The sequence below is a fragment of the Callionymus lyra genome, chromosome 3 (assembly GCF_982586985.1).
Source record: "Callionymus lyra chromosome 3, fCalLyr1.hap1.1, whole genome shotgun sequence".
Taxonomy (NCBI): domain Eukaryota; kingdom Metazoa; phylum Chordata; class Actinopteri; order Syngnathiformes; family Callionymidae; genus Callionymus; species Callionymus lyra.
Window position 1 is genome coordinate 39,529,315 of NC_141820.1, and position 19,092 is coordinate 39,548,406.

General features: G+C 39.8%; 1 protein-coding gene across 1 annotated transcript; it reads left to right on the forward strand.

The window, feature by feature from the left end:
• Window positions 1–11,288: 11,288 nt before the first annotated feature.
• Window positions 11,289–18,762, forward strand: trib1 (tribbles pseudokinase 1). Its single transcript, XM_087787919.1, has 3 exons — window positions 11,289–11,862; window positions 12,810–13,102; window positions 16,337–18,762. Exons 1-3 carry the CDS (start codon window positions 11,566–11,568, stop codon window positions 16,809–16,811), a joined length of 1,065 nt encoding a protein of 354 aa, XP_087644045.1. The 5' UTR covers window positions 11,289–11,565; the 3' UTR covers window positions 16,812–18,762.
• The last annotated feature ends 330 nt before the right edge of the window (window positions 18,763–19,092 follow it).

The following is a 19,092-nucleotide window of genomic DNA, read 5'->3' on the forward strand; positions in this document are numbered from 1 at the left end:
TGTCAGTCCTTCAAGAGAAGGCTTCTCTAGTAATGTTTGCATTTTACACTTCATTCCCGATCTGCATCAGAAACGAAGATGATCTCAACAGATAGAAGAGAAACAACACAAGTGTAGGAGGTGAATGCTGCAAACAGACATATGGAATCTTGTCCATTTCTTTGCTGTCGTCAGCTGTGGACAACTTAAAGGTGTAAAACTCTTTCATCTGAATCAGCTGTGATAGTACACGTCAACGTCAATATTTATAGGAACTCATTTCCTTCACAGCAGCTGCAAAAAGAGGTGGATGTTACAAGCAGGCCAGAGCAGATTTTACACAGCAAGACCATCCTGTCATGCCTACTTTGGCCATTAATCATGTCCCAAACTTGTTCTGAAGCAGCTGGTTTAGGAGGCCATACATGTATACACACACTGAAATGTGGTGTGCACAGATGTGCTTAACATAGAAGTTATCATTCCAATAAAAACAATCACACAACATGAACCTGTTTCAGTGAATTGGCTTGTGTGAATGTCCTAATTTTGTGCTTTTGTCCGAGCAACTGGTTTGCTTCTTGGTTGGTGACTTGTGAAGCATTGGTTTACTCCGGGGGAACTCTGGTTTCCTTCCACAGTCCAAAAACATAAAGGGGTTTATTGGGAACTTGGGGAAATTGTATGTATGTATCTATGAGTGTATGTGTGAAAGGTTGTCTGGAGTACTGTTCAGATTGTCCCCCGTAAGGGAATAAGTGGTAGAAAATGGATGGATGGATGTTTGTGGGTGTTGCAGACACATTTGACAGCATTAAAGTATCAATAAATGAACAAAAAACATAAGGTCGTCAGGTATTATTAACATAATATATGTCTTGAATTGTGTGTTTCAAACATTAAATTTGCTTTACACTTTTTCAACAGCTCGTTTCCGGTTTCGCTAGTTATGACTCATTCTAGGGCGTCACTTTCATTTAAAACAGAACTATCGAGAGTTCATTTTCAAATTGATCAGAACACGAAATGACATATTTTACACTGCTCAAAATTCAAAACACTTCAATAAACATTCCTAAAGTGTTTTACTTTTGCTTAAGTAAGTCTTTGTAGAATGGACCAAATCAATTGAAAATCTGATGAACAGTCAACTAACTTGTGCAATTTGTTTTGTGTATATATATATATATACGTATATGACTGCTTATATATATGGTTCTATTTACTGTAAATAGCAGCTCTGGAGAAACATGTCTGTTACATTAATACAACATTTATACCACCTTCCAAATTAAATTATTGTCACTCAGAGCAATTGTTTGCAGAAAAGTTACAAATTGTCAAAATAACAAAAAAGATGCAATCTTTCAGACAACAAATTATAAGAAAACTATAATTTTGATGAAATATGGCTTTTTTATTTGTCATGTGGGACAAATGTTTTATAGAATGAAACTTGTTTTTTCCAGAGTTGTATGTACAGCAATATTTCCATAAGCAGTCATATACTGTTAACTAGCGGTATTCCTCATTAACTTCAATATGTTGAACTCTTTCTTGAGGATCTCAGGGGAGTTCAGTGAAGCACAGACAAAATTGTGGAACTCGTCTCAGGGGGAAACATGTCACACACACTTGTGACCTGATACATTTCTTTGCCATAGGTTTCACATTAATTCTGACTTCAGTGGCCAAACATCACTTAAAGATCCAATACACACTTTTGAGCTTTTTTACTCTTAATTCTTATTGACTGGACCAAGTATCTCTGTTTCACACCTTTCTTGATCATGGTTCCTGTCTAATGTAACCCTTTTCAAACACATTTTCTATATCTCTCATTCTGTTTCTGCCTCATCTCTCAGTGTTAATAGCAGCTTATACACAGGTGCATTCTGTAGTCGAAGACCAAAAACCCCCAATAAACTGAAGAGGGAGAAGTGAAAAATCGAGGAAAGTAGTTCATGTTATGGAAACAACCCGTGTTTAATATGTTTTATACATTTCAACTAAATTGGACATGATAGAATTGTCCTCCACTGAAACCTACACTTCACTCGTCTTCGCACATTTTGTTTGTAGTGAAATCAGTTTAATTTCCCTAAAAACATTGCTACTGTTGCATTTTAAGAATACATGTTTCTCTTTAATTTTGAACTGTCTGAATTCACAGAACCTGTTGCGAGCATAGCTGTGGGGCAGATGACATAACAGGAAGCTGCGAGAGAAAGTCAACTCTAAACACTGAGTCACAGCCTGGTTACCTGACTGACACCAAACCCTGCTTCAACAATGAAGCCCAAACAAGCACCGAGAAGATGATTCGTGTTACAAGCATGTCATGACTGTCCTCACCTCGACCCTGGGTTTGTTGTGGTTTCAATGGGCAGAAACAACAATCTTTGTACGCATATTCAGAGTGTACTTCACCGGAAAGACAAGCATACACACACCCGGGGCTGGAAAAGCACCTGGGCATGACCCATCATGCTGCATCTCCATTATTACATGGCATGTATGGTTCCTGGCGCCTCAATAACCTCCCCCATGCGCACGCACACACACACACATCAATAATGAAAGATTATTCATTTTGATTTCATGTTACACAAATGTTATTTACAGCTGTGTATGGTTCTATCAATACTGTTGCTCTGTGTAAGTGTATCTGAGTCGTGATTGGTTGCCAAAACATGTTTGCGTAACTTGAGCAGTTATATTTTAAAAAGTGGTTCCAGTGCACCTTGCCCACCTTATCTGCCGCTCAGGTGATTGTTGCCAGGCAAATCAAAACAGGAAATACAATCAAGATAATACTACTCTCACACTGGCAAGTGCTAGACATTGCCCATGTTTCAGATTGATTCTTCTTCAACAGGTTTGTGCTATATAAAAAAAGTATACATGATCTGTTAATATTTTAGTTAAGAAAACTGAAAAGTTTGGTGTGCAAAATGAATCAGCCCACCTGAATCAACCATCATTTTTTACTTCTCAGGTACCTCTCTACCATATTTGCACATCTAGAGACTGAAACCTTTGACCATTCGCCTTTGATAGTTCAGTGAACTTGCAGCTATATTAAATGATTATCATTTGTTGTTAACTGATCATGTGGCTCTGGCTTTCTCCAATAGGTTTTCTTTTAAGAAACTACTTTAATGAGCTCCATTGATTCTCCCACAATTGAGACCATCCTCCATGTCCCTGCTGAAGAAAAACATACTGAATAAATACAAATTTTGTTCATGTCTTTGGGCTTTAAGTATTATTAATACTTTTGCAACCATTTAGCATTATTTCAATGCTAGTGAAACACAAATGTATGACAGAGAGAGAAAGACCCCGACTCAGATGTTAGAGTCGCAGGGGGCTGGAGAGCAGCTTCTCTCCTCATCTGCTCTTGATGGTGTGAATGTTTTGCGACTGTAGTAGGACACAGGTTAGCTCTTATGGACACATTTCCTTTGTTAACTTTTAGTCAAACCTTGATTTCTATTTAACATTCATCTAATATCTTGCTGCGTAATCAAGGTTACTTTTTTCCTTGAAGAATTCCATTAAGAAATGATTTTCTATTTGTTGATTTGGCCTCAAAATTAGTAATTTTTCTAATGTTTTTCTCCAGTTTTTTTTTTAACTCTCTTGATCGACAGAATAAATTGACTGTAATTTTTAAATGAAACTCCAATTGTTTTTATAAAGATTCAGTCATGAACAAAATGCATTATAAACAGTGCTACATATAATGGTTTATATAACCTATTATAAGATTTTTGTATTCACATGTGTTTCTAAAATCACAGACACTTTTGTATTTTAGCTGTTTTAAGCTATTGGAGAAAATAAAATGCAAACACCAACATAACATAATATTAATGAAAGAAAACCTTTGCCTGGGGAGGAATCAAAGAGTGGTTCACTGTGATAAGTCTTTCTCAAAGATACACCAAGGATTGGCACAATGTTTAAAATACTGAGTACTTTTGAAATGTTACAAGGGAAAGATATTTTGGCTTCCATGGCAGAGATTCATCATAGTCAATAAGGTTAGATGCCTCTTATTATATAACATTGCAATTATAATGACTAAGTATTTAGAGTCACTGTACTCCCAGGTACTTTCCAGACAATTCCTGCATGTGTGGCATGTTGAGCCTGTGATTTATGATAGACAGGGCAACACAGAAAAGTCGTGCTTAGGGCTGCAGACTTACAGCAAGAAGGTTGTATGTACAAATCCCGCTGTGGAGTGTACATGTGCCCCTTTCAATTCTTCCCAAAAATATATTTGTGTTTTTCCCAAGCTATCCCTGTCTGTATCAACACTGTGATCCATTGACTACCTATCCACGGTGTCCCTTGCCTCTCACCCCGAGAAGCTGGGATAGTAGTCAGCTATGTCCATTAAGAAAAAAGGATTTATTAAGTTCAGTAATTGTTCTTCTAGTATTGATCAGGTATTTACTCATTAATGACAAATGACAAAGGCCTTCACTACGGAACAAAATGTATCAATCATTTCATGCATCACCTTTTTCTGTGTATTTTGGCTCTGTGCTACTTCAGAAAACATGCTTAACTTAACTGTATATTTGACAGTTTATCATCAGAAATCACTTGAAAAGCTTAACCAGAGATTGGTATACTATTGAGAATCCTTCACTTTTTTAACATTAACACATCATCACTTTTGCAACTCTTACTCTGTCGTCAATAAAGAAATGTCTTCTTTTACAAGATATTTTATATTTAGTAGTTTTAGTATTACTGTAGTAGTTCTGTAACTGTTTCTCTCCATTAAACTCTTGTCACAACCTTCCTGAATTCTCCTGTCAACATTTCTTCATCTCTTACTGTGGGAAGAAAAAATGTATTATTATCATCGTCTATTCAAAAATAATATTTAAATACTACATGGATCTTACAGCACAGTGCACATGACTTATGTCACTGCTAGCTTGTAGCACTACGCTGCTCCTCTCCACTGATTTAAGTCACGGCTGTCGGCATGGAAGTATGAACACCTTCCAACTTGAAGTCGGTCTTAAAATAAATCGTTTAAAAACTTTAAACCACTTGACAAACAGCTTTGCCTCAAAATCCAAAGTAATAAACATTCATTTAAACCATCACTGTGGTTGGAAGTGCACGAGCACTTTATTAACTTCTCCAAGATCTACAACATTATATTGTAGATCAATACCTAATCTGCATTGACACCTGGCATTGAAGTCAATCTACGCTCAGCCTCCTCACTGTCTATTGTTGTGACACTGCCATTATAGCTTCCCTTGCCGTCTTAGAGCAACCACCACAGGTCACACAAGGTTAACCGTAACAACCCAAAAGTCAAAGGGAAAATGTTAAGATGATGTATTAATGGTACAAAAAAAGAATACCAGAAAATAGCTGAAAGTCTTTGGAGGAAACTAGTTCCAGGTCCACCAATGAGAGTGCTAGTTCTGATGAAATCACTTTCCATTTTAAGTGACGACATTTAGCCACAGGAGCTCGTGTCTATAGATGCCCATATTTTAACATCATCTAAAATGGAAGATACGCGTAGGAACGTTATGGATCGTTTTCTCCATCAGTCGGATGAATAGAGCAGACTTGGCTGTCATCTTTCTCCTGTGTTGAACTGCAGTGATTTCTCATGAGGCAAAGTGACATGTTGTTATTGTGTGTATGTGCAGGAACACTTAATGTTTCCCCTTCTAACTGTTCCCTCGTCCCGGCTGTTTTCCAGGACATGGAAAATAACTGTCTGTCGCTTGCATCACATGATTATGAGAATAAATCTACTTTTGAAGCTGTGCTTCAAAGGCTAGCAGTCATTCAAATCCTGTCACATGGGGTATTATCTCAGCAATTAATTGCTTTTTCCAAAGCTAAGCTCTGTTCTCCCTCCTGGCCCTAAGACGTTGATAGATGCATGCTGGTCGACTCACTAAGGAAAGAGGCTGTTAGAGTCAGAAGACTTGCAGACTAGGAAGCATCAGTTACAAATGAAAGATTTCCGAAAGCCTTCTTGCTTTGACACTTGTTAATGACAATCCAAACTACTGTGTTTGGACTTGAGGGCATTATGTGTGTTTGTGATCACAGAGCAGAAATGTTAAAACAGAAGCTCCTTTGAACAGTAGCTGTAACCGACCTGTAATGTAGGAGCACGAAGATGATCAATGTTGCATGACACTTTCATGAGAAATCCTCAAAGGCATTGTGGCCAATTTCTGAAAAGAGAGAATCAAAGCTAAGTCACGTCACAGGGAAATGTGCGAGAGAACATCAACATGAGACGGAAAAGTAAGGGAATAAGTGGCAGAAAATGAATGGATGAGTAAAAATAAATAAAAAATAGAAATATCCTACTCTACCTTTTACTGACGAAGCATCTTGTGTTGTACTGAAGACAAGGTCGGAGAGTAAGTAAGTAATTATTTGTAAAGCGCCTTTCTTAGACCAGGGTCACAAAGCGCTTAAACAATAAAAAACAATTTATAGTCAAAATAAATACTTTAAAAGACAAACACAGCAGCCCCAAGAAAATTAAGAGAAAAGCCTGAACAAATGGTCCTAAGATGTTTCTTAATGGAGTCCATCAAACACAGAGGGAGAAGAAGATTGTTCCAAAGCTTAGGAGCAACAGCCTGGAAGGATTTCTCTCCTCGCGTCTTGAACCGTGTGCGAGGAACTATCAGTAGATTCTGATCCACAGACCTCAGAGCCCGAGCTGGGGTGTAAGGCTGGATCAGATCACTGATGTAAGGAGGAGCTTGACCATGAATAGATCTGAAAGTAAGAACCAGAATTAAAAAAGATTATCCTGATAGAAACTGGCAGCCAATGAAGGAGTTTTAAGAATCGGAGAAATGTGAGTTCTTCTACTAGAGCGGGTCAGTTTCTCACTTCAGAGTTTTGTATTAACTGCTGGCGAGACAGCTCCTTCTTGTTTAGACACAAAAATAAACTGTTACAATAGTCTAAACAAGAAGACACAAACGCATGGATCATAAGCGCCAGATCGTTTTGTCACATCATTTTCCTAAGTTTAGAGATTTTTCTTGGTTGAAGGAAACAGTTTCTGGTCAGTTTTCTACAGTGTTGTACTAGAGACATGTCTTTGTCAAATACAACACCCAGATTTCTCAGGCTCAGTTTGACAGACTGACCTAAGTCACCCAAGTAATGACCCAAACCTGGAAGTTTTTCCACATTTAGCAGCAAAGTGTTTTCTCTCAGCCATTGTTTGATTTCTAGCAAACAATTGACTAAGCTGTTCAGCCTATGGGGCTAAAATGAAAGCTCACACAAGAGATGTTCCTGTGGAAGTGGGTAAGAAGATTTATAATTAAACAGTTGAAGGTTTACCAGACCTTCATTTTATATCTGCTCTGTTGTACTTCAATGTAATATGGAACAAGGTTTATTATTGGTAGAACTCTTGTTTCTGAAACAGCTCATATTTTGGGAAAAAGAATCAAATGTCGTTTTGCAAATACATTTTCAGACTAAGAGGAGACAGAAAGGCACAGGATGACAGACTCTTACATTGAAAGTGTGAAGAAATAGAAAGATAAACTTTTTTTAAATGTTCTAAATGAATTCTTAGAAAAGAGAAATGACCTGCTATTCGGAGGAAATTGCAAGGCTGCAGAATACATATTGAAGGTTTCCGGGAAAATGTATTTTTACTTGCAAAGGCAGAATAATTACATCACTACAATACAGCGACAATAAGACTAAAGACATTATGTAAGCATTTAAGCATGTTAAACAGTATCATATAATTTGAGTGGCTGAGTAGAATCAGCCTTTATCCAGATTCATGAACCCGGCAGAGAACTTGGTTAATTTGTGATGTGTGAAGGGAAGAACAAGAATTTATTGGATCACTTTTCACTCGAGGCCAGGTGTCCACCACTAAACACTTGATCAACTACCTGCTTGGTGGATGGGGTCTCCCAGCTCTCGCCAAAGTTCTCCACCTTGCAGTATTGCTGAGTTATGAAGAATATATCACATCATTGTTAGCTAGCAGATAGACTCTGGAGCAAACCCACATGCCAGAAAAGGCATCTTGACTTCTACTGTATATCTGGAAGATGAGCTGAGAGTGGTGAGAGAGGGAGTATGGGAAATCACATTCACAAATGTGTTACACTAAAGGATTCATGGACTATGCATTATTTTTATCAAATTCACACCATATAAAAATGAAGAACGTCTCTGCAAAACTTCACATTTTTAGAGTAAATTTGTACATAACAGAGTTCTAGACAAAACTTGGCATACTGACTATCACGAGGACATCAGTCACAAACCATTATATCAAACAAATGTAAAATAGCAGTTATGAGCAAATTCAATTCTACCTGTCTCCTGAACTATGATTTTTTTTTCATTTATTATTTTCTACCGCTTATTCCCTTATGGGGAAATGCAGGGGCCGCTGAGCCGTATCCCAGTTTCTTCGGGGCGAGAGGCCAGGGACACCCTGGGCAGGTGTGTGTTGTCAGATTTAATAAGGAGTAATTCACAGTGACGGTTAGCTGACAGCCACATCAGATTGGACTATTCTCGGAGCAGATCAATTCCTGGAATGTCTTTACTGCTGCCGGGTGACTCAGCTAATTATAACGAGGAAGAGCATGCTCCGAATTCTATTTGCTTCCCTAAGACATTAGCTTTGGGACACTACTGCGTTGGTGTCCTGACCTCATGCATGCAGTTCCTCTAAAGGGTGCACTGTGCTAGATGTGTACTCCCAAATGTAACTGTTTTTTTCACACATTTCATATAAAAGTTGATGCTGAAAAACCAAACCAATAAATGAACTGAATGATCAAATATTGAAAAGGTAAAACTAATTTTCAAGGCCAGAATCTAATGTTTCCTCAATATGTTTTTATTTTATTAACCATTTTCAAGTTACATGTGCTTTTCTTGATCATAGTGGTTCTCTTAAACCATATTTTTAACCTGTACAGTTTAAATCTTGTCATTCTTTTCATATGCGTTTATGCTTCATCAAAGGGATCCACTAGGAACTAAAGAAGCCTCTTGGGTGAGACTTGAAACAACTCTACTCCGTCCAGTGCCTCACTTAGGCTCCCTATTGATTTGGTTAACCCTCTGGATAACCAATTTTCCTTGTTTTGTATTTTTTTTTCTTCATTATCCAGTCATTGATTTGGTTTACTATTGCAGAAGCGTTTTTTTGGTCACTTTTAGGATCCTGAGTGCATTATTTTCCCCCATCTTCCCCCTCTTTCCCCCCATTATACGAAATCTAAAGTTGACAATGCTATGTTAGTGCTTCACTCAGTTCCTTGTTTATTTCCTTGAATTGCAAACCATATTATGTAGCAAGTTTGTATGAAGTATGTTATGAATTCATTGTTGTCTTCTGTTCCTTATCATAACTGAAATGTGTTTCACATGACCTTTTTCTTTTCAGTCTAGCTAGTGGGACCTGGATGAGGGTCTGACCTTTGGTGGAGAACTAGGAAAGGAAACCCACATTCAAGCCAACTAGTGCTGTATTTCAATCTTATTCTGCAGTAACAGAGAAAAATGTCAGTCTTGTGCAACCTGCATTTTCTCATGTGGGCGTCGACAACAAATACAAATGTGTAATTAACTCATGGCCGAAGATTTCAAGCATACGAAATATCCTCCACCTTCTAGCATTATTGACAAAACAGTTTGCTTTTCCCAAATTGATGTTCCAAACAGACGACATAATAACCGCCATCTTGTTTCTGCTGGGTACATGTTTTGTCTTCTGGAGCTGGTTATGATCTTGTTTATTGGTATTTTTATGTGCATGCTCATAGTCTCACACCACCAAGGCTTTATGGGGTTGAGTCATAGCCCCTGAACTAAGCAGCAAGGCATGGGAAAGTATCACAGCGCTGTTAGAGTTTCACTCAAAGCCTTGCACACACTGAGGGGCTCTGTACTGGACACCTCACACTTTAGGTCTGGCATTTGACCAGCAAACAGTTCAGGTGCCACTCCAGAGGGCTGTGCAAAGTTCAGCCAGAAGGGGAATTACACAAACTTACTCTGAGACTATTATAGGTTACAAATTAATCAGCAAGGTAGCCCTTGAGATGGAAAAAAAAAAGTTTCACTATCAGCTTAGACAATTTGAGAATATAGGTCTTTAGTTATCCAATTTTATGTTTCTGTGCTTGAGGATTGCACCAGCAATCATCCAGGCTACCTCTCACTTCTTGTCGCAGTGTTGGGCACCAGCCACTAATGGAACAGGAAAGTCCCTGAAAATGAAGTAATTAAGAATACAAAAGGTCCCTCTAAACGTGTGTGTGACTCACCGTGGTAACCCCTGTGCATCATATATTACTGAGCCATATGTTCTAAAAAAAAAAGCATCTAAACAAACCTGCAAGGTGTTTGCTTTCTGTGTACAAATTGTGGGACTTTATGGCCACTTGGGAATTGTTCATGTACTTTAAAAATAACATTGTTTGTTGTATGATGTGGATTTATATTTACAAATGCATTAAAACATGTATAGTCTTATTAATCTCATTTAGAACTCTTCATTCAACAGTTTTTGATATATATATATTTACACGGGTTCTGTAGAAGGGTGAAATGTGGTTTTGTTTTTTAAGACAGTAAGTTAAAGTAGCTTATGTTAGTCTTTGTATCCTTTGTCTTTGTTATTTTTCTTTGATCTATGTGCTTTATCTTTATCTTTAGACTTAGATTGTATCATCTTGTTCTTTCTCTTTATTTCTCTTTGTTCTTGTTCTTATTTTATTTTTGATAATTTTTTAAGAAAAATTGCTGTATTTTCTGTGGCTATTGGAAAAAATATTCTCAATCTGTAGACAAAAAGGTTTTGGTAGATTTCTCCAAAATAATTCCCCACTTTATGTCACAGATGTATGTCCAAAGTCAAGATGTAGCTTAAAATGTGTAATAGTAACCAACTGCTCAGCACCTGGAATGCTGAGTTGGAAGGATGTCACCAGTCTAATCGAGGAGGCAGATTTTCATGCTAGTTCTTCAGTCATTTCAATGATATTATATTCAGCTGGTTCAAACTAAAAGATGCCTCATCAACAAGTCTATGAGAGATCACATGACTATAATTCAACATGTCAGTGGGCTGTCACTGGGAATGTTTACCACATGTCCCTGCTGTGTGAAAGGTGATCCAATGAGGCTGTTTCATCAGAGCTGCTCTCTGAGCTGCTGGAGTTAGAGCTGGATTGCTCAACGGTTGTGTCACCAGGAGGCTGGACTGGTCGGGCGGAGTTGGAACCAAACCTCGCCGGAGTCTCACTCACTCACCGCTCAAGCGAGTGTGAGGCAGCTTCTCTTTCTCTCTCTCTCTCTCTCTCTCTCTATCTATCTCTCTTCTGTCCTTCTCTTCTCACTTCTGTTTCCACGCAGGATTATAATCGCTCTCCATTAATACTCAACTGGATTACGCATCACTGGAGTCTTTTTTTTTTTTCGACAATGGAGCTCGCAGTTTATAGCATGTTTTAACAAGTTAGGATCCACAAATCCTTTCTTATTCGCTGCAGACGGACCAGGATGAACTTGCAGTGGAGCAGCCCGGTTCCGTGCCTCCGCGCCGGACGAGCGGCGCACAAGCGGCTGGACTCGGACGACCATCCGCCGGCCAAGTGCGCCAGGCTGAGCGCAGAGACCGTGGACTCCCCGGTGCTCGGTGCCGCCCCCGGGTCTCCGATCACTCCGGTCCCACGCCAGGTCCAAGTCGCTCACCAGGGTCCGTCCAGGATAGGAGCGTTCCTGCTCCTGCCTGTGGTGGACAGAGACGACCTGCACATCGCCATAAACACCGACACGGGTGACGAGCTTCTATGTCAGGTATGCAGCCCCGCCATTGTGCAACGTCTCTGAATGAATGATGTTTGGAGACAAGGTTGCTCAATCTGATATGTCACCGCGCATTCTCACGCACACTGTGTCCCCAAGACTACTGTAAACTGTAACAGATTTATTCGATCCTCGAGCTCTTTTATGGTTGTGGAACATGTTTTGCAGAGTCTAACCTGGGAGAGAGGTCAGAGGTCAGCACGGTTGTATTGGAAACAAAAAAATCACAAGTTGCATGAGTGCAGGTTTCCGTTTGACTTGAGTAGAAACAATAAACGTGGACGAAAGGAAGTGGAGTACCTGGAAAGGAACATGACTAAATGAAGATCTGGCTCATGAGTTTGACTGCATTCTTGTTGACCTTTTGTATTAAGCACAAAAACACTCCAAGGTGAAGAAGTGGAGATGGAAGTTGACATCATCCATGTGCTGCTTCTTCTGCGGCACCGCCTGCAGACTCTTAGCTTTGTTGATTTCTAAAGTTAATTAGTTCACGCTTATGTGATTCATTTGTCATGCTTTTGCAAAACAGCTTATTGAAGTGGAATTAGAGCATGTCCACGCCTTTTTTCAACCAGCTGCCAGATTTTCATGGTTGTTCCTTCGAATGAAATTAGACCAAAGAGACACTGACCCTTATAACACTGCATACCCTTTTTTCTTTGTCACCACATAGGTGAAGAAAACATTACAGCGGTAGGAATTAGCTGAAGAGCAATGTGTTGGAGTATTGAAATTAAAACTTTATTCTCCAAAAGTCATGTCAGGCCACTTAATATACAATTAAATTTGGTCAGGGCCTAAATCCAATATTTAGTTTTTTTAATGGTCTGCTACTGTCAAAATGTACAAGTACCAATAACAAGTATTCTTGCAATGTTTCAGAAAGTTAACAAATGTTCCTATTTGCTGATTCTGAGTCGACTTCTGATCCTCAGGTCTTCAAAATGGGGGTGTATCAGGAGAAAATCAGAGCCTACAGCATCCTGCCACCACACAAGAACGTGGCTGGCATTAGGGACATCATCCTTGGCGAACACAAGGCTTACGTGTTCCTGGACAAGGATTTTGGGGACATGCACACGCTGGTGAAGAGCTGCCGCAGGCTGGAGGAGGGGCAGGCCTGCAGACTGTTTCGTCAAGTTGTGCTGGCAGTGGCTCACTGCCACCAAGCAGGGATCGTGCTGGGCGACCTGAAACTGCGCAAGTTTGTCTTTGCTAATGCAAAAAGGTGAGATTTCTTTTGTACTCTAGATATGTCAAAACAAGTCAGAAATTAACCTTTTATAAGTTTATAACAGGTATTCATCCAGGCTAATGCAGGTACAAGTGAAATTATCCAAATGAAAATCCGGTCGTTTACATAACAGCAACTTGGTCTGTTCGCAGGAAGCTTTAAGAGATGTTTTTCTATTTTGATGAGCTGTGGTTTGGTCATATTCTTGGATCATGGTCACAATAACTGCAGTTTTACACCCATCCTTATTTGAAGATTGCAACAACCTCTAAGGATCTCAAAGACTTAATACTATGAGACTTTGTGGGATGTGAGAATGGCAAGAACAGTCTATTTGTGCGGATATCATGGTGGGTAGAGTAGGAGGCTCTGTACTTGTGGAGGCAGACGCCACTACTTCCCAGATTTCCTCCCTCGCTGTCTGTCTAGCTTGTGCACCCTCCATGTGTGTCTTTGTAACACTGAGCATGTGTGTGTTTGTGTGGTGGGTGGCAGTTTGGCAGAGCTGCTAGACAAAGTCAGTGAATGAGACAATCGTTCCCTTCTGTGTTCTTCAAATTATTTATTAATCATTCTTTAATCATAAATGGCATCATTACCCTGCTTCAGATCATTCCACTGAAGACCTTTCTAGATGGTCTTTCCCCCATGCAAGCTTTGAACTCGACACACACCTCCAGCAGACACACACTTCTCAGCATCTCAGAGAGGGCTACCACATTCTGTTCAGTAACACACATAAACCCTGCTTGTAAAACTATTTGTCGCCTCCTTGCACTTGCGTCACTTGCTTTCCTGTAAGAGCCCTCTCTCCTCTCTGATTTTCCAGAGACTCTTTTATCATGTTGACGTTCCTTCAGCTGGACCTTTGGCTTTTGTTCCGGGACAGATTGAATGAATGAAAGCAGACAGTCAGTGAGAGAAGTTTAAGTAAGTTGTGTCTGCGAGCGCTACAGTATATGGCTGCAGGATGATGAGTCACCGTGCATATGAGCTGGGCAAGAGAAGGAGGGGTCGCATACTTCACTTTGTGTCTCTGCAGCTCTACGTTTGTATATGTGCTTATCATACATAGAATACACAAAATGTGTTCCTGTCTTGAATAGTAAGTGTTTTTGGAGTTCTTTATGATCTCAGAAATTAATTAATTTAGTACCAGTACGGACTACAGTGTGCACTGACCACTGCAGAAGGTTTCACTCCTTTCAAATTCTCTTCTAAATGTTGGACCAAATGCTCAGTAATGTGAAGCGTCTACAACAGTGCTAACACACTAGCCATAGACGATGAACTGATTTTAGTTTAGGAAGGTCACAATCCAAAGAAGTCTAGAACAGTTGGGCAATTATTAGCACGACTCCCTTTCTGTGTGGAGGTTGTATATTCTTCCCGTGTTGCGGTGGTTTACTCTGGACACTTACTTCCATAGTCCAAAAACACTGTATGTTTCTATGTGCCCTGCAACAGACATGCAACCTGTTCAGGGTGTCCCCTGCCTCTCGCCTGAAGAAGCCCTTTGACCTCTATAAAAGGAATTAAGGAATTAATGAGTTCTAAAGTGCAAGTCACGCTATAACAAAGTGCCAATTTAACATGAAATAAGCAAGTAATAAGTTTATAAATCCTCAATCTCAAAAGTAACCAAGCCCAGAAAGTGTTGACATATGATGAAGCGTAACAAGTGACACTCCACAGTCGTTTAAGAACCTGCTCTTCCTTAAAACCTGATCCACATACGTTAACGTTTCAATTCTAACTGTTGAGAACGGCAGCATTCCTGCTGACCTGCTTCACTTGATTCAAAACAAAGGACAGGATTGTGATGACAGCACTTCATAGCTATGTGGCATCATGGAAAAGTAAGACTCAAAGCAACAGTTAAGCTTCAAGACAATCAAATTGGCACGTAAGTCTTCGAATGTTGTTATTGCGCATAACCACAATTTTCCTGTCATACATTCTTTTATCAGTCTTCTTTCAACCCTTGGTAATCAAGTGGTGATGCAACGACCTGCTGAACAAAGAGCCGGCTGACCGAGAAGGTCACAACAATGTGACAGAGGCTGCCTCCATTAACGTTTAGAAGCCAGTTTGGAGCAGGTGACTCGTACCATCAAGCATGCATGCTTCACTGCTGGGCCGGCCTCCCTGTGCGTCATTGCCATTTCAGTGTAATTATGGGATGGCTGGCGCCGCGACTGAGGGATCCAGGTGCAGATAACTGCAGCTTGAGAAAGAAGCTGGAGAGAAGATATGTGCTCAGAGAGGGATGAGTCATCTCTCCGCCCATTTACTCTCTCTGTTTTGTTTCCATTTCTCTGTCCGCCACTCTTAAGTATCAGCTACTCTTTATTCAACTCTCCCTTCCATTGTTGATTTTCTCGCTAGCGTTCTGTCTGATAGCAACATTAATAAGTTCCAACCATTCTGTTAGTCTTGCAGGCAAAGGTTTGTCAAGCAGAACCTAATAAGAGCAGAACCTGATAGAAGTGGTAATTCTTTCAACTTGCTGGGTGATAACATTAATTTATATTGATGAAAATATGTTTTGGCCTGCCCGGGGACCTCCAACAAACATGAAACTCCTGAGGGTGTTGAAGGGTTTACCAGAAACAACATCAAATAGCTTGTTCTATGGATCTACCCAGAGCCTCTCCTGGATGGTCAAGCATTACACCGAGTTTATGTTGTCATTTTTGTCCGTCTGTCTGTCAGGAAATATATTTAAGTGTTCACTTTAAGTGTGACACTTTCAGGAAGTCCCAACCTGGGCGCTGGTGAGCACACAGACACGTCTCCAGAAGCTGACTTACTGTGCGTTTGTTTGTCTCGGTGACCATCTGTCTGACTGCTATAGCTCAACAGTTTCTTTTGATCTCATCAGTGATGATATTCCCTCATGTCTGCAGAGTGCAATATTGAACAATGTTATCAATAAAAAAAAAGTGGACATTAACTATAACATAACACAGAATACGATTCATTGTCCACAATAGAACAGTTTAAATTACGTTTATTATAAGAAAACATTTTTTATTTTTTATTTTAACAAGCTATTCATATCTTGTAGAATTGGGGTTCTATCTCATTCTTTGACTCAGCATTAACTCATATTTAAGAGCACTCTCAAACTCCACCATGAAACATCTCTATTTTCTAGTCATGTTGCTGATCGTATCTCCACTGTCAAAGGTTGACCTGACTTTTGGTTGTTTTCTTTTGTTTCAGGACAAAGGTCCGACTAGAGAGCCTTGACAACTGTCGCATCCTAGAAGACCAAAACAATGACTTCATGACGGACACCCACGGTTGCCCGGCTTACGTCAGCCCTGAGATCCTCAGTGGCTCTAATCCTTACGCTGGTAAAATGGCCGACATGTGGAGCCTCGGAGTCATGCTGTACACCATGCTGGTCGGCCGCTACCCTTTCCATGACCCGGATCCGGCGGCCTTGTTTTCTAAAATTCGTAGAGGCCAGTGCTGTTTGCCGGAGGGCTTGTCGCCCAGATCCAAATGTCTGATCCTGAGCCTTTTGAGGAAGGAGCCCAGCGAGAGACTGGCGGCGACAGAATTGCTCGCTCACCCATGGTTCCACCAGCCATCGTCGTCGCAGGACGTGGCGCACGATAAACAGGAAGTGACCTCGACTGAACAGATGGTGCCATCCTTTGACATAGTTGAGGAGGATGATGTCTTCTGCTGACAGACTCTAGTGGCCGAGGGACCAAAACAGAAGAGGAGGGATCTTTTTGACATTCTGCACTTTTCAAAGACAGTGTGTAAAGCTTTCTTGTACATTTTTTGTATTTTTGTGTTTTTGGTGCTAAATCCAACAGGTGAAGCTCACAAACCGCACGAGCCTGTAGACTAAATCGTATCTGTCAGCGAAACAGAAACTGTAGTGCATGCAAAACATGCATGTGGGGTATACAGTGTCACACTAGACACAAACAATCCAAACATCTCACAGTTAAGCCCACATCTTGGATTAAATCAGCCGTGAAATCACTTTTAAAACCAACATTTAAAAAATATATACATTCAAATATATTATATTCCCTGGCCTAAAGAGAGAATATCGTGATGTTGTTCCTCTCACACTTCCTCGCCAGACTTCAGTCTCTGCCAGCTGACTCACTCAGTCTCCTCAGCAATACAAGTGTCACACATAACAAGAGAGTAAGACGTTGTCGCGCTGCCAGACCGACAACTTGTTCCAAAGTGACGAGTATTGGCTGCATGTGCTGCATGTTTCAGAAATCAGAAGAGGATGAATGGGACCAGTCGTGGCTCCATGAGAATCCACATTCAGTGCATCGTCAGCTGTTTAAACTGTAGTGTCATAATCTATTTCTTAAGGCAGTCGTTCCCAAACAGTTTTTACAGAAACCTTTTTTTTTTTCTTTCTAATTTTCATTTGTTTTCAGGTTTTTCTGATGCCGATACATAAATGATGTACAGTGAGTAGTGAGAGCAGCACCTAAATAATCGAAGTTTACTTACTTTTCAGCACAAGGTGTCAAACTCAACACAAATGGGTGAAAAAAAAAAGAAAAAGAAATTAACAGTTTTGTCATTTTCTGAAACAGGCCACAGTCTAATCAGGAGTAAAAATGTTTTAAATCTTATGCTGACTTCAACATTTAGAAGTGTTGCAATGTATTATGGGATTTCCTTTTTATGATAGAGGTTATAAAATTGTATCATGGGCCATATATCGCTAAATTTTGGCCAAAAGTGGCCAATGGGTGTTGAGTTTGACACGCCAGAAATGGTAAGAATCATTAAATCAGCAATTATTCTATAACATGATTGATGTCAAAAGTTCATCAACTAATGCCAAACAAATATCCAGGATTTGATCTTCAACAAGCGCCTTCACTCACTGAACTGAATATAAACAGAGAAATATGAAGGTCTCAATTTAGCAGGGAAGTTTTGTTGTTGTTTTTCTCTTTCAGAACATTGTTTCAGACTGAGCTACTTTAACAGGGTGACTGTGCGGAGCATTATGCTCGTATCGCTGTGTTATATAAACTGAGTAGCTCTGAATCAGTCGCAGTCAGGCACTGTCTGATGTTGCTCGTCTGATGACTCACTACTTGAAGCGTGTCTGCGGAGCCCGGACCTTGGTTCTATGTTTTCTCTCTCACCTCTTATGGTGAATTGTACCTTGACTTTCTTTGATTGTGTTATGTTCAGCAGACGCGCCAGTCATGAGTGGAGGACGCTACTTATATCCTATTGACACGCTCTAGATTCCTCTGGAATTGTGAGAACGTTTAACTATCTTCCTCTTTCTTTATCGGATGTATAACATTTTTTAAGGACTCCAACTTGATACTAATACAATAATGAGCTCCAGACTTGCACTGGTGATGATGAGTCACACTGTCATGTGATGACTAAAGTATGCTGAGACGGGTGCACAAACTTTGTATTGCACTGTGAATGATATATTTCAGACTAAACCTCCAGGCAACGACGGGTTTCACCAGAATTCTATTTTAAAAAAAGAAAAGAATACATGTATATATGTATATTTGGATATGTACATTGATAAATACATTTTTTTTTTTACAAATGAACACTGATGCTTGACTTTTTGTGTTCTGTTCAAAGTGACTCTCGAACAAATAGTCATGTATCTAACACCAGCAAACTAGAATGAAACAGATACAGTATTCATTATTTGGAATGTGTGTATTAAATGCAATTGTATGTGTTTCCAACAGGTACGTCTTACTACGTCTTATCCAAAACATGTTAAAGAAAAGTGTTTCTTCTCGTCTCTATTGTAACAGTTTGTTTTCATGTCTTAACAAGAAGGAGCTGTCTCGTCTGCAGTTGATTCAGAACTCTGCAGCGAGAATTCTGACCCGCTCAAGTAGAAGAACTCACATCTCTCCGGTCCTTAAAACTCTTCACTGGCTTCCAGTTTCTTTCAGGATCAACTTTAAAATTCTGGTTCTTACTTTCAGAGC

Coding starts and splice junctions, on each gene's coding strand:
- trib1 (XM_087787919.1), top strand. CDS start 11,566: ATGAACTTGCAGTGGAGCAGCCCGGTTCCGTGCCTCCGCGCCGGACGA. Junction 11,863..12,809: donor GTGACGAGCTTCTATGTCAG/GTATGCAGCCCC, acceptor TCTGATCCTCAG/GTCTTCAAAATGGGGGTGTA. Junction 13,103..16,336: donor GTCTTTGCTAATGCAAAAAG/GTGAGATTTCTT, acceptor CTTTTGTTTCAG/GACAAAGGTCCGACTAGAGA.